The sequence below is a fragment of the Habropoda laboriosa genome, unplaced genomic scaffold (genome assembly GCF_001263275.1).
Source record: "Habropoda laboriosa isolate 0110345459 unplaced genomic scaffold, ASM126327v1 scaffold1614, whole genome shotgun sequence".
Classification (NCBI taxonomy): Eukaryota; Metazoa; Arthropoda; class Insecta; order Hymenoptera; family Apidae; genus Habropoda; species Habropoda laboriosa.
This window is the reverse complement of record NW_017101665.1, coordinates 1-12609: the sequence shown is the minus strand read 5'-3', so window position 1 is coordinate 12609 and position 12609 is coordinate 1. Positions and strand designations below refer to the sequence as shown.

The window sequence follows — 12609 nt, the reverse complement described above, 5'->3', positions numbered from 1 at the left end:
GGAGGATGGCGTAAAACCCTGCCCGCAGAAGGTCTCCGCGGTTAAGGACTTCCCGACACCAACATGTGGGGCGTATACGACCCACGATGAACTTTCCGTTCAGGCCATTTGGAATTCTCATTGAAAAACAAAGAATTCTTTAAAAATTTATTGTAGAATCAAATATAGGCAACTTCACATTATGTATGGTATACAGAGTCTATTGTAGCGTGGGGCGTATACGCCCCACGCGGCGAGAGAGTCATTTCTTTTCGACTGTCTTATGCCAACTCTGTCGAACTGCAAACATCTTGTATCGTTTAGTCATTTATTCGCGCGTCGTTGAAGCAACAATTGCTGTTTGATTCAAAGCTGGTGTTTATTTAGTTGAGGTTTTTTGCTTCTAAAGTGAAATCAAACGGAGGATACATATGTAACATAGGTACAGTAAGTATATACTTATTTGTGTGCTACAGAAAAATAACTATATAATTTTTACCCCTTATGATCAGTAATGACATCGCACAATGAACAATTTTGGAGCGAGGACTCTGATATGCCACTGTCAGAAGTTATAGCAAATCGCCATAGGATTACACGCATAGGTTCTGATGATTTTTCAACAGACATCTCAAGCGACATAATACCTTTTCATCGTCTTCCTGTGCGTCGCAATATAATTTTATCAAGTAGTGAAAGCGAAGAAGATGAATCGATTATTGTCAACAATAATACAAATACTCCTTCCACGGACTGGCTTAATCATACTGGAAACCAACCACAGCTTACGCCCTTCGTAGATGCACATGGTTTTAAATTATTGAATTGTAATTATGAAAAAGTAGAAGACATTTATTCCTTGTTACTGGATGATAGAATCCTCGAAATAATAGTTGAAGAAACTAATCGATATGCGGAAAAGATATTGTTTGAGAAAACGTCATCACGGTTAGACAAATGGAAACCGACAGATAAAACCGAAATAAAACGACTTTTTGGGCTCATCATGTGGATGGGCATAGTAAAACTTCCCGAAGTTCATTTATATTGGTCCAAAGATGCAGCTTATGCTCAAAGTCTTCCTTCTTCGGTTCTTTCAAGGAATCGTTTCGAGCTTTTATTGCGAATGTTACATTTCTGTGATAACGAAAATGAAGATCAGAACGACCGTTTGTACAAAATTAGAGCCATAATTGACATGCTAAATGAAAATTTTCAGAAGTACTACAGGGTGGGCCATCTAACGTTTGGAATTGGAACTATAGGTTATCTTGAGGTTGGAAGGTTTGATGACATTTCCGATGTGACAGAAAGTTAGTTTTATGTTTGACATTTATGAAATGGGTCGCTTTTCGCTTGAACAAAGTTGGGAAATATTAAAAACTTATTTCCAAAGTGGTGAGTCTTCTACTCAAAGTGTAAGAAATTTACGAAAAAAATTTGACAAAAAGGATGTGCCAAAAACGCAGTTTGTGGATCAATTTGTGAAGCGAGTTCGTGAAACTGGATCGTTGTTGGATAAAACAACCCGTGTACGTACTCGTCCAGTGCGCTCAACCGAAAACATCGCTGCTGTTGCTCAGAGTGTCATCAACATCAACTCGTCATCGTTCTCAAGAATTGAACATTTCACGCACTTCTTTGAGAAGAATTTTGCATAAAGATCTCGGTATGAATGCGTACAAAGTTCAATTAGTGCAAGAGCTGAAGCCGCATGACCATCCGATGCGTTTTCGGTTTGCTCAATGGGCCGAAGACCGCTTGATCGAAGATGAGCATTTTTACCGAAAAATCATCTTTTCAGATGAAGCTCATTTCCACCTCGGAGGATACGTCAATAAGCAAAATTGTCGTATCTGGGGCTCAGAAAATGTACACGTCATCGTGGAGAAACCAATGCATCCACAACGAGTGACTGTCGTCTGGTGCGGATTTTGATCTGGCGGCATTATTGGGCCATTTTTCTTCGAAAATGAGCAAGGAAACGCCGTTACAGTGAATGGCGATCGCTACCGCGCCATGCTAAGCGATTTTTTGTTTCCCAAAATTGAAGAGGATGACATAGACGACATTTTGTTTCAACAGGACGGCGCAACGTGCCACACAGCCAACGTAACAATCGATCTTTTGCGCACTGTTTTCGAAAATCGCATAATCAGCCGAAATGCTGATGTCAATTGGCCACCTCGAAGCTGCGATTTGACTCCGTTGGACTTTTTTTTGTGGGGAGCCGTTAAGGACAAGTGTCACGCTAACCATCCAGAGACGATTGACAACTTGAAACATGAAATCGAAGTTGCCATTGACGAAATAGAGGCCCAAACAATCGAAAATGTACTGAAAAATTAGACTGATCGAATGGGGTATTGTAAGGCTAGCCGTGGCAGTCATTTGAATGATGTTGTCTTCCATTCCTAAATGGAAAGGTTCAATCTTTCTAATAAACTCATAACTTTGAAAAAATATTCATTAGTTGTTTTTTTTATAACCGATTCAAATTCCAAATCTTAAATAGCCCACCCTGTATGATCCAGGAGAATTAGTTTGCGTGGATGAGTCTTTCATTCCCTTTCGAGGTCGCATCGTCTTCAAGCAGTACATAAAGCAAAAACGACACAAACACGGTATAAAAATATTGAAATTATGTTCGGCGCCGGGATACACGGTCAATTTTCAAATTTATTGCGGGAAAAAATCAGACACGGAGAAAACAACGCCCACAAATGTAGTTTTATCATTGTGTAAGAACATATTTGGTAAGGGTCATACACTGTGTACCGATAATTGGTACACAAGTATCGACTTGGCTAGGCAACTAATTGCAAGAGACACTCATCTCATTGGAACAATGCGGTCGAATCGCCGCGGCATTCCAAAAGATTTGGTCGCAAAAAAATTAATGCGTAACGAATATATTGCAAAAGAAAGTTTGGATGGATTAACGGTACTAAAATGGAAAGACAAACGTGACGTCCTTTTATTATCTACAAAGCACTCGGACGAAACTGTCGTTATACGGAAAATGGGGTATGATTGTGTCAAACCAAAAATTGTGATAGATTACAATGAAGGAAAATCTTACGTAGATGTTTCCGATCAAATGTCGTCATACTGCAATCCTTTACGTAAATCAGTCAAATGGTATAAAAAACTTGTATTTCAACTTTTTTTGAATACTGCTGTCGTAAATGCCTGGATAATGCATAATAGTCTCACCAACAATAAAATATCAAGCCTTGAATTTAGAAAACAATTAGCTATGCATATGATGTCCTGCAAAGATAATAATTCTTTGCCCACTGTTCAGCGCGTACGTAGTATTTATCTGTTTTATTTTAAACTCTACTCAATACGCTTCAAGCAGTAAATTAATGGAAGCTTGAATAGTTGGGGGTTTGATGCGAGATATAACTACAGTTACCCCTTCACTCAATTTAATATTATAATTAGTGTGGCTGCAGCGCGGTATTACAAATTTTTACCGAGAAACGTGGTTTTTGTTGAAAGTGTACTGGTGTATAATACTTGTGTGTTTTCGTTTAGCTTAATTTATATCTTATATACAATTTTTTGGCGGGGGTGAGGAACGCGGATTGGTTTTTGAGAACTTCTGGAATTAGACCCGGAAGGGGTTGCTATCTTTCCATTGGATCCCCATTTGCTAGAGTCACCAGCAAGGTGACCGCCTACGATTGATCGTGGATCGCCAGGTACCGATGGGAACCTCGGGTGACGTCCGGGAATTTCCGCGTCCCTCGACCGTAACAGGTAATAACTTTATGAAGCGCCTTGACCTTACTAAGACATGCAACATTACAATAAAAATAGAAACGGCAGGTCCTTCGCAAAATTGGCAATCACCCGACTCAAAGGCAGGGCTTACACAGCCGTAGATGATGAAGCCTGCGAAACTGTTAATATTCATTCCATGGCGCGGAAGACTCATCTTCAAACAATATATACCAAATAAAGCACACAAATACGGGATCAAATTATTTAAATTATGCTCAAACGAGGGATATACATGGGCAATGAAAATTTACTCTGGTAGATCAGCTGACGGTATTAGAGAAACAGGATTAGCAGGCAAAGAAATTGTACAGCTTGCAGAAAAACTTTTCTACCAAGGACGAACATTATATTAGGTTGGGGAAAAAGAAATCCATTATTTTTTCGATAGATGGCTGTAGTGATCGATATCTCGTAAAGCATCGATCAAACAATTTCAGATTTATGCTTGTTGGAAAGGTGACATTTCGCACTAAAAAAATTCTTTTCCTGTTTTTTGTTTGGTCCATTCAGTTGTGAGTTACAGGGTGTTAAAAATGGAAGTCAACAAAGAGAAAATTCGGTACATTTTACAGTTTTTCTTTGATAAAGGCGAAAATACAAGCCAGGCGGCTGAAATTGTGAATGGTGTTTATGGTGCCGATACTGTAACAGCCAATTACGTGCAATTTTGGTTTCGTCGATTCCGTTCAGGTATTTTTGATGTTAACCCATTGACATTGTATCCCGTGACGGTCACGGGCAGAGCGTCAAGTACCAAACGGTTTATCCCGTGACAGTCACGGGCAGAGCGTCACGTACCATTCAGCTTATCTCGTGCCACACACGGGCAGGGCAAGGCGTTCAAACTGTTTAGTCTACCAAAGATATCTACAGTATTGTGCGAATTAATGTGAACACAGAGCAAAAATCAGTTTTCTGATAATGGTAACGCTGTTGTGTCGATTCTGGCAATTGTTTTGATGCAAATCACATAACCTCATATTCGTTATTATATTAGCGTCGGAAACACATGCCTTGCGGTATATCGTACGTTGCTTTTTGGGAATTTATGTTATTCTGAACCAATACGCGATAACATTTCAGTCGGTCGTAATTGTCTGACATCATGGATATCACGCCGAGGAAACGGGAAAAGATCATTACGCTTAGTGAACATACACCAATGACACAGAGAAACATTGCAAAGGAATGTTGTGTCACTTTGGATGCTGTAAATAAAATAATAAAACGGAAAAGAGAAACAGGATCCGTCGAAGTGCAGCGAAAGGGAAAATGTGGAAGAAAACGGAAGACTAGTCCTCGAGATGAAGCTTTTCTTTTGCGAGACAGCAAATTGCATCCCAGAAAAACCAGCTACGACCTCCAACAAAATTTAGAAAAGGCTGGTGTAAAAATTCACAACTCTACGGTGCGCAAAAGACTCTTGGAAGGTGGGAGAAAAGCCATAAGGCCGCAGAAAAAACAACTCCTGACTGTCCCTATGATGAAGAAGAGACTAAATTGGGCCGAAAAATATGCCCATTGGACAGTACAGGACTGGAAGAAGGTGTTGTTTTCAGACGAATTTTTATACACCTTCTTGACCAAGCCATATGGAATGCATATATACTGCATAAAAAGGAAGGCAGAACTATGACCCATTTACAGTTTCGACTTGAACTGATAGATAAACCAATAGCAAAATACCACAAGGAAGTACCAAGCCCGAGCAAAGGCGGTAGACCTTCCTCTACTCCCACGCCGCTCCGATTGACAGAAAGACATTTTATTGATATTATTCCGCCAACTGCCAATAAGTCCAAACCGTATAGACTTTGTGTAGTGTGCTGTTCGCAACGAATAAGTGGAAAAAAAGTGAGGAAGGAAACAAGATACTACTGCCCGGATTGTGACGTCGGCTTATGTATCCCGTGTTTTAAAATCTATCATACACGGACTAATTACTAACAAGGTACATATAAAACACGTTTTTTTACATTTTTTATTACAGGCCGAAGTATTTCCGAACATGAAAAAACTAGACATTTTTGGACCAGAATTCGTAATTTTATCACACTGTGAAAGGATTAAACGGATGGTGACTGGGGATGAGAAATGGATCACATACGACAACATTGTGCGAAAACGATCGTGGTCAAAGCGCGGTGAAGCAGCTCAAACGGTGGCCAAACCAGGACTAACGGCCAGGAAGGTTCTGCTGTGCATTTGGTGGGACTGGAAAGGAATCATTTATTATGAGTTGCTTCCATATAGCCAAATACTAAATTCGGATCTCTACTGTCAACAACTGGACCGTTTGAAGCTAGCGATTGACCAGAAACGGCCAGAATTGGCCAACAGGAATTGGCGGGAAAACCCCATCCTGTGGTTTGCACAGGTGGAGGCGGCGTTCGAACTCGCTCGTATCACCAGCGACGAAACCAAGTACAGGCACGTCATAACGCAGCTGGACCAAACGGTGTTGCCTTTCGTCGCGGACGTCCTCACGGCCCCACCATCCCGCGGAAGGTACGACGCCGTAAAAACACAAATCGTCAACGCGTTTGATGAATCCGCGGAGTCCAAGCTGCGGCGGCTCCTGCGAGGACGCAACATGGGCGACGAAAGGCCGTCGCATTATCTTCAGCGCATTAAAAATCTCGCTGGCGGCCAAATCAGCGAGGCCGTCCTCCGCTCCTTATTTCTGGAACAGCTTGCAGAAAACATCAGAAGCATTCTAGTTATAAGTGAGACGGAGGACTTGGCCAAGCTGGCGCTACAGGCCGACCAAATTCTAGAGATGCACGCCGGCAGCATCGCGGCAGATAGCGGCACCCCAAGAGCACCGCCCGAGAGTACGGACGCACTCCAGTCCCAGGTAGAGAAGCTGGCCAGGATGGTGGAAATGCTCACCACTAGGATGAGCCGCTCGGAGCAGCAAGCAAGGCCAACATGGAGGCGACGAGGCCGCTCGAGGGACGGCAAGTTCCCCCACCGCTCCCGATCCAGAGACGGGAAAAACGGTCTCTGCTTCTACCACCACCGCTTCGCTGACAAGGCCCACCGCTGCATCCTGCCATGCACCTGGACAGGACCACCCATACCCCAACCCAAGCAGCAGGAAAACTAGGAGCGCCTTCCCGAATTGCGACGGCATCGGATGACCGGGCCACGAATAGCCGTCTTATTATTTATGACAAAACTAATAATTTAAGTTTTCTAATAGATACCGGAGCGGACATCTCCGTGTTGCCGCTTAGATCGGCGACAAGAGGATCCGCTCCTACAGAGTACAAAATCTACGCGGCTAATGGTACGGCCATTGAAACGTTTGGGACAACCAAACTAACGCTGAACCTCGGACTACGGCGTCCATTTTCCTGGGAGTTCATCGTGGCCAAGGTCCAACAACCAATCATCGGCGCAGATTTTTTAAAAAAATACGGTCTTCTGGTGGACCTCAGAAACAAAAAATTAATTGACGGACTGACCAACTTACATACTATTGGACAGGTTAGTACCTTTGGACAGACATCACTCACCACAGTTTGCAATAATAACCCATACAACAAAATTTTGAAAGAATACATAGACGTTACGCGTACTGTACAACGACGCGACGTACCTAAACATAGAGTACAACACCACATAACCACCCATGGTGCACCATGGGCTGAGCGAGCTCGTAGGCTGCCTCCAGAAAAGCTGAAGGCAGCACAAGCAGAAATTAATCACCTCATCGCCCAGGGGATTTGTCGCCCTTCTAGTAGCCCCTGGGCCAGCCCTCTGCACATGGTGCGCAAAAAGAATGGCGATTGGTGGTTATGTGGTGACTATAGACGTCTTAACAGCATGACAGTCCCTGATAAATATCCCATCCCTCACATACAAGACTTTGCACACAGCCTAGACGGAATGACAGTTTTTACGACACTAGATTTGGAAAAAGCATACCATCAGATACCCATGGCACCAGAAGACCGGGAAAAGACAGCAATCATCACACCATTCGGCTTATTCGAATATAACGTCATGACCTTCGGCCTCAAAAATGCCGCACAGAGCTTCCAGAGATTCATGGACGCGGTACTCCGAGGGTTAGGCTTCGCTTTCTGCTACGTGGACGACGTCCTAATAGCTTCCGCCAGTGAACTAGAGCATAAAGAGCACGTCAGCCAGGTCCTCCATCGACTACAAGAACATGGCATCGCCATTAATTCAGCAAAATGCTCATTTGGTTCTCCATCGGTACAGTACCTGGGGTACCTGATCGACTCCAAGGGAGCCAGGCCTGTACCGGAGAAAGTACGAGCAATAAACGAATACACCAAACCCGCGACCATTGAGGACTTACGCTGCTTCCTCGGCGTCATCAATTTTTATCGGCGTTTCGTCAAAAACGCCGCCTCAATTCAGGCGCCGTTAAATAAGTATTTAGAGGGCGCCAAGAAACGCGATAAACGGCGTATCGAATGGACCAGCGAGGCTGAAAAAGCGTTCGAAAAGTGCAAAAATTCACTGGCAACCGCAGCGCTGCTGGTGCATCCCAAAATTAACGCATCTTTACTTCTAGTTACAGACGCTTCTGATTCGGCAATGGGAGCTGTACTCCAACAGGAAGTGAATGGAATGTGGGAACCCCTTGGTTTCTATTCAAAAAAATTTTCTCAGACAGAACAACGCTACAGTACGTATGACAGGGAACTGACTGCTATTTTTAAAGCTGTAAAACATTTTAAACATTTCATTGAAGGACGAGACTTCTGCATACAGACAGACCACAAACCCCTTACATACGCTTTCCTCCAAAAATCAGACAAGGCTTCACCCAGACAATTACGTCAACTTGACTATATAGGACAGTTCAGTACAAATATAACCCACATTCCAGGATCCTGTAATGACATGGCTGACGCTCTATCACGGCTGGACGTTATCAGCATGCCAGTCGTGGTGAGCACACAAGAAATAGCCGAACAACAGAAAGAGGACTCTGAACTCCGTCAGATCCTACAAGGGAGTACAGCACTAAACCTCAAGCAATTAAGGGTTGACGAAACAGAAGCAGTCATATACTGTGATATTTCCACAGAGTTCATTAGACCATATATCTCAGCAGCGCTGAGGAGGGAAATATTTGACATCGTCCACGGGCTCTCCCATCCAAGTGGCCGTACCACAAAAAAACTGATGGCCAAAAAGTTTGTTTGGCCAAAAATGAATGCCGACATAACGCGTTGGGCTAAAACCTGGCTACGTTGCCAACGAAGCAAGGTAGCCAGGCATGTAGTAAACCGACCACTTAGTATTGCTGTTCCGGAGGAAAGATTCCATCACATTCACATCGACATTGTAGGACCACTTCCATCAATCGACGGATACAGATACTGCCTGACCATGATTGACAGATTCTCACGGTGGCCCGAGGCAGTCCAACGAAGCAAGGTAGCCAGGCATGTAGTAAACCGACCACTTAGTATTGCTGTTCCGGAGGAAAAGATTCCATCACATTCACATCGACATTGTAGGACCACTTCCATCAATCGACGGATACAGATACTGCCTGACCATGACTGACAGATTCTCACGGTGGCCCGAGGCAGTTCGAATGACCGATGCATCATAAAGTTCTATGCCACCTGGATCGCCAGATTTGGTGCCCCAGCCACCATCACCACTGACCGTGGTGCACAATTCGAAGCACAACTTTTTAAATCAATAGCCAAATTAATCGGTTGTAAGCACATTCATACCACAGCTTACCACCCAGCATCCAATGGCATGGTTGAAAGGTGGCATAGATCATTAACCCCTTAACTTGCACGCTCGAGTTAATTCGAGCGCGCTAAACAGGCCAAACTGTGCACACTCGAGATAATTCGAGCGGCGTTGTATTTGATGCTGCTATAATTTTTCACACTCGAATATATTCGAGAATTGAAAATAACAATGTGAAAGCTAAGAAAAAGAATCGTGTTATTGATATTTATCATTTACATAGGATTGTAAGCTATAATACTTATTTATTCGAAAATAAAATATAGCCTTTTTCCATGGAACAAAAGCGCAGTATATCGAAATTGTCCACTAAAAGAAAAGTTGAATCAGGAGTGATAACAAATGGAAACCTTTGAGGATGTCGATGTTCTAAAGTTTGTTTTTTTTACATTAAAAAAATTGATTTTTTTTGGCCGGTTTTTTTCAAAAAAACTGTGCGTTAAGGGGTTAAAGGCAGCCATAATGTGTCACGAGTCTAAGAACTGGGTTGCCATTCTTCCTACTGTTTTGCTGGGCATTCATACCACAGCTTACCACCCAGCATCCAATGGCATGGTTGAAAGGTGGCATAGATCATTAAAGGCAGCCATAATGTGTCACGAGTCTAAGAACTGGGTTGCCATTCTTCCTACTGTTTTGCTGGGTTCGAATGACCGATGCATCATAAAGTTCTATGCCACCTGGATCGCCAGATTTGGTGCCCCAGCCACCATCACCACTGACCGTGGTGCACAATTCGAGGCACAACTTTTTAAATCAATAGCCAAATTAATCGGTTGTAAGCACATTCATACCACAGCTTACCACCCAGCATCCAATGGCATGGTTGAAAGGTGGCATAGATCATTAAAGGCAGCCATAATGTGTCACGAGTCTAAGAACTGGGTTGCCATTCTTCCTACTGTTTTGCTGGGTTTGCGATCCAGTTTCAAGGAAGACATAGGTACGACAGCAGCAGAAATGCTGTATGGGACATCCCTCAGGTTACCGGGAGAATTCTTCACCGACACACAGCCACGTGACGACTTCCACATGGACAGATTCCGTACGCACATGCAGGAGATTCGACCAAAACCGACGATACACCACGCCAAAAAGTCACATTTCGTTTTTAAAAATCTTTTCAACTGTACGCATGTTTTCATTAGAGTCGACGCTGTTAAAAAAACCTCTGGAACAGCCATACGAAGGACCGTACCGGGTAGTAAAACACGTTTCGGACAACGCATTCCTGATAGACCACAAAGGAAATGAAGTCGTAATTTCCACGGAGCGGCTGAAACCAGCGTACATTGAAATTCAACAAGATACACAACAAAAAACATATTCTAGAACATCGTCTGCTCTCCCTGACAGGTCGAACGACTCGGAAGGGGGTAGTGTGGCGACCTCTAGTTCCGTTCAGCCGCTCCGTAGAAAGGTTCGTTTCCAACGGTAGGGAAAAATCCACGAAAACCTGAAAATCTAAAAGCCACCACTTCCGGCATGGGTGGCTTCCCTACCGTTGGGAGGAAAAGTTTTTTCTTCCTCGTTGAGCCGTTGTACGATCAACACCGCGTGTACTATAGTAGCGTCAATATAGTGTATTAATAGCGTCCTTATATAGTCTTTAACATTCAATTTTGTATACATTTATATATTTATCCATGGTCTTTTAAACCTTCTTTATATAATCATATAGTATAAGTGTTAAGCATTGAATTGTTTATTGAATTAGTTACTAAAACGACGCTTTTTATTCTCCTACACTATCGACTCGTGGGGATTTCTAGTGAAACACGTGGCACGACGCCACACATGTATTTTGATCAGCGACATCTATTGGTGAAAATGCGAAATATCAATGCAAACAACCTAACCTAAATATTAAATTCGATGATTTTGTCATTTTTCTACATAAAATAACAGTTTTCCATTTAGTATTATTGAGTTATTCGTTACTTTTGTTGTTTGATTTGAAGAGATCTGCTGCCGAAGCCCATCAAACACTTCTAGAAGCTTATGGTGATGCTGCTCCGTCATATCCCAATTGTCGGTTTTGGTTTCAACGATTTAAAAGTGGCGATTTTGATGTCAATGACAAAGAACGGCCTGGAGGACCAAAAAAGTTTGAAGACAATGAATTGCAAGACTTATTGGACGACAACCCAGCTCAAACTCTCAAGGAACTTGCAGACAGCTTAGCAGTTGATGAATCGACTGTTTCCAGACGTTTACGTGCGATGGGAAAGATCCAAAAGGAGGGAAAATGGCTACCACACGAATTGACTGAAAGTGCCATTTTGAACCGTTTCAACATCGCGGTTTCATTGCTTGCCAGGCAAAAAAAAAAAGAGTTTTCTGTGGCGTATTGTGACTGGCGATGAAAAGTGGATCTACTACGACAATCCCAAGCGCAAAAAGTCATGGGTTAGTCCAGGAGAACCATCCACATCAACACCGAAGCGGAATATTCATGGCCATAAAGTCTTGCTGTGCATATGGTGGGATCAGCAAGGTGTAGTGTATTACGAGCTGCTAAAACCGAATGAAACTGTTACTGCAGATGTCTACCGACGTCAACTGAACAAACTGAACGACGTATTGTGGCAAAAAAGACCAGCAATAGCGAGTAACAGACGCAAAGTCATCCTCTTGCATGACAACGCTAGGCCACACGTTGCAAGAGTTGTGAAGGATACACTGTTGCAGCTCGAATGGGAAGTTCTGCCGCACCCAGCGTACTCACCAGACGTAGCACCTTCTGATTACCACCTGTTCAGATCCATGCAGCATTACTTGGCTGGCACACGGTTTCGAAATGCTGAAGAAGTGCGGAAATGGATCGATAATTGGATCTCTGCCAAACCAACATCGTTCTTTCGACACGGTATCGCCATGTTGTCAGAAAGATGAGAAAAAGTTGTAGAAAATGATGGAAAATATTTTGATTAATATATATTGTACCAATTTTTCTCAATAAATGCCTCTTTAAAGTGAAAAAATGATCAGAATACATGCAAGCACCTAATATATTGAATAATCCTACTATAATAAAAAATTTCAAAGTACTAAAAGAAAGCGAGTCATGGCTATGTATAA

The 12609-nt window shown here is 42.8% G+C and overlaps 1 protein-coding gene across 1 annotated transcript; it reads left to right on the top strand.

Annotated features, from left to right (window-relative positions):
• The first annotated feature begins 493 nt into the window (after positions 1 to 493).
• LOC108578204 (piggyBac transposable element-derived protein 4-like) lies at positions 494 to 4745 on the top strand. The gene is made up of 3 exons (XM_017941487.1): positions 494 to 1208; positions 2508 to 3289; positions 4671 to 4745. Exons 1-3 carry the CDS (start codon positions 494 to 496, stop codon positions 4743 to 4745), a joined length of 1572 nt encoding a protein of 523 aa, XP_017796976.1.
• Positions 4746 to 12609: the final 7864 nt, after the last annotated feature.

What these genes read in the sequence shown, in the direction of transcription:
- LOC108578204 (XM_017941487.1), top strand. Translation starts at nt 494, where the DNA reads ATGACATCGCACAATGAACAATTTTGGAGCGAGGACTCTGATATGCCA. An exon ending in AAATTTTCAGAAGTACTACA is followed by an intron (nt 1,209 to 2,507) that starts GGGTGGGCCATC and finishes CCACCCTGTATG; the next exon opens with ATCCAGGAGAATTAGTTTGC. An exon ending in CTTTGCCCACTGTTCAGCGC is followed by an intron (nt 3,290 to 4,670) that starts GTACGTAGTATT and finishes ATGTGAACACAG; the next exon opens with AGCAAAAATCAGTTTTCTGA.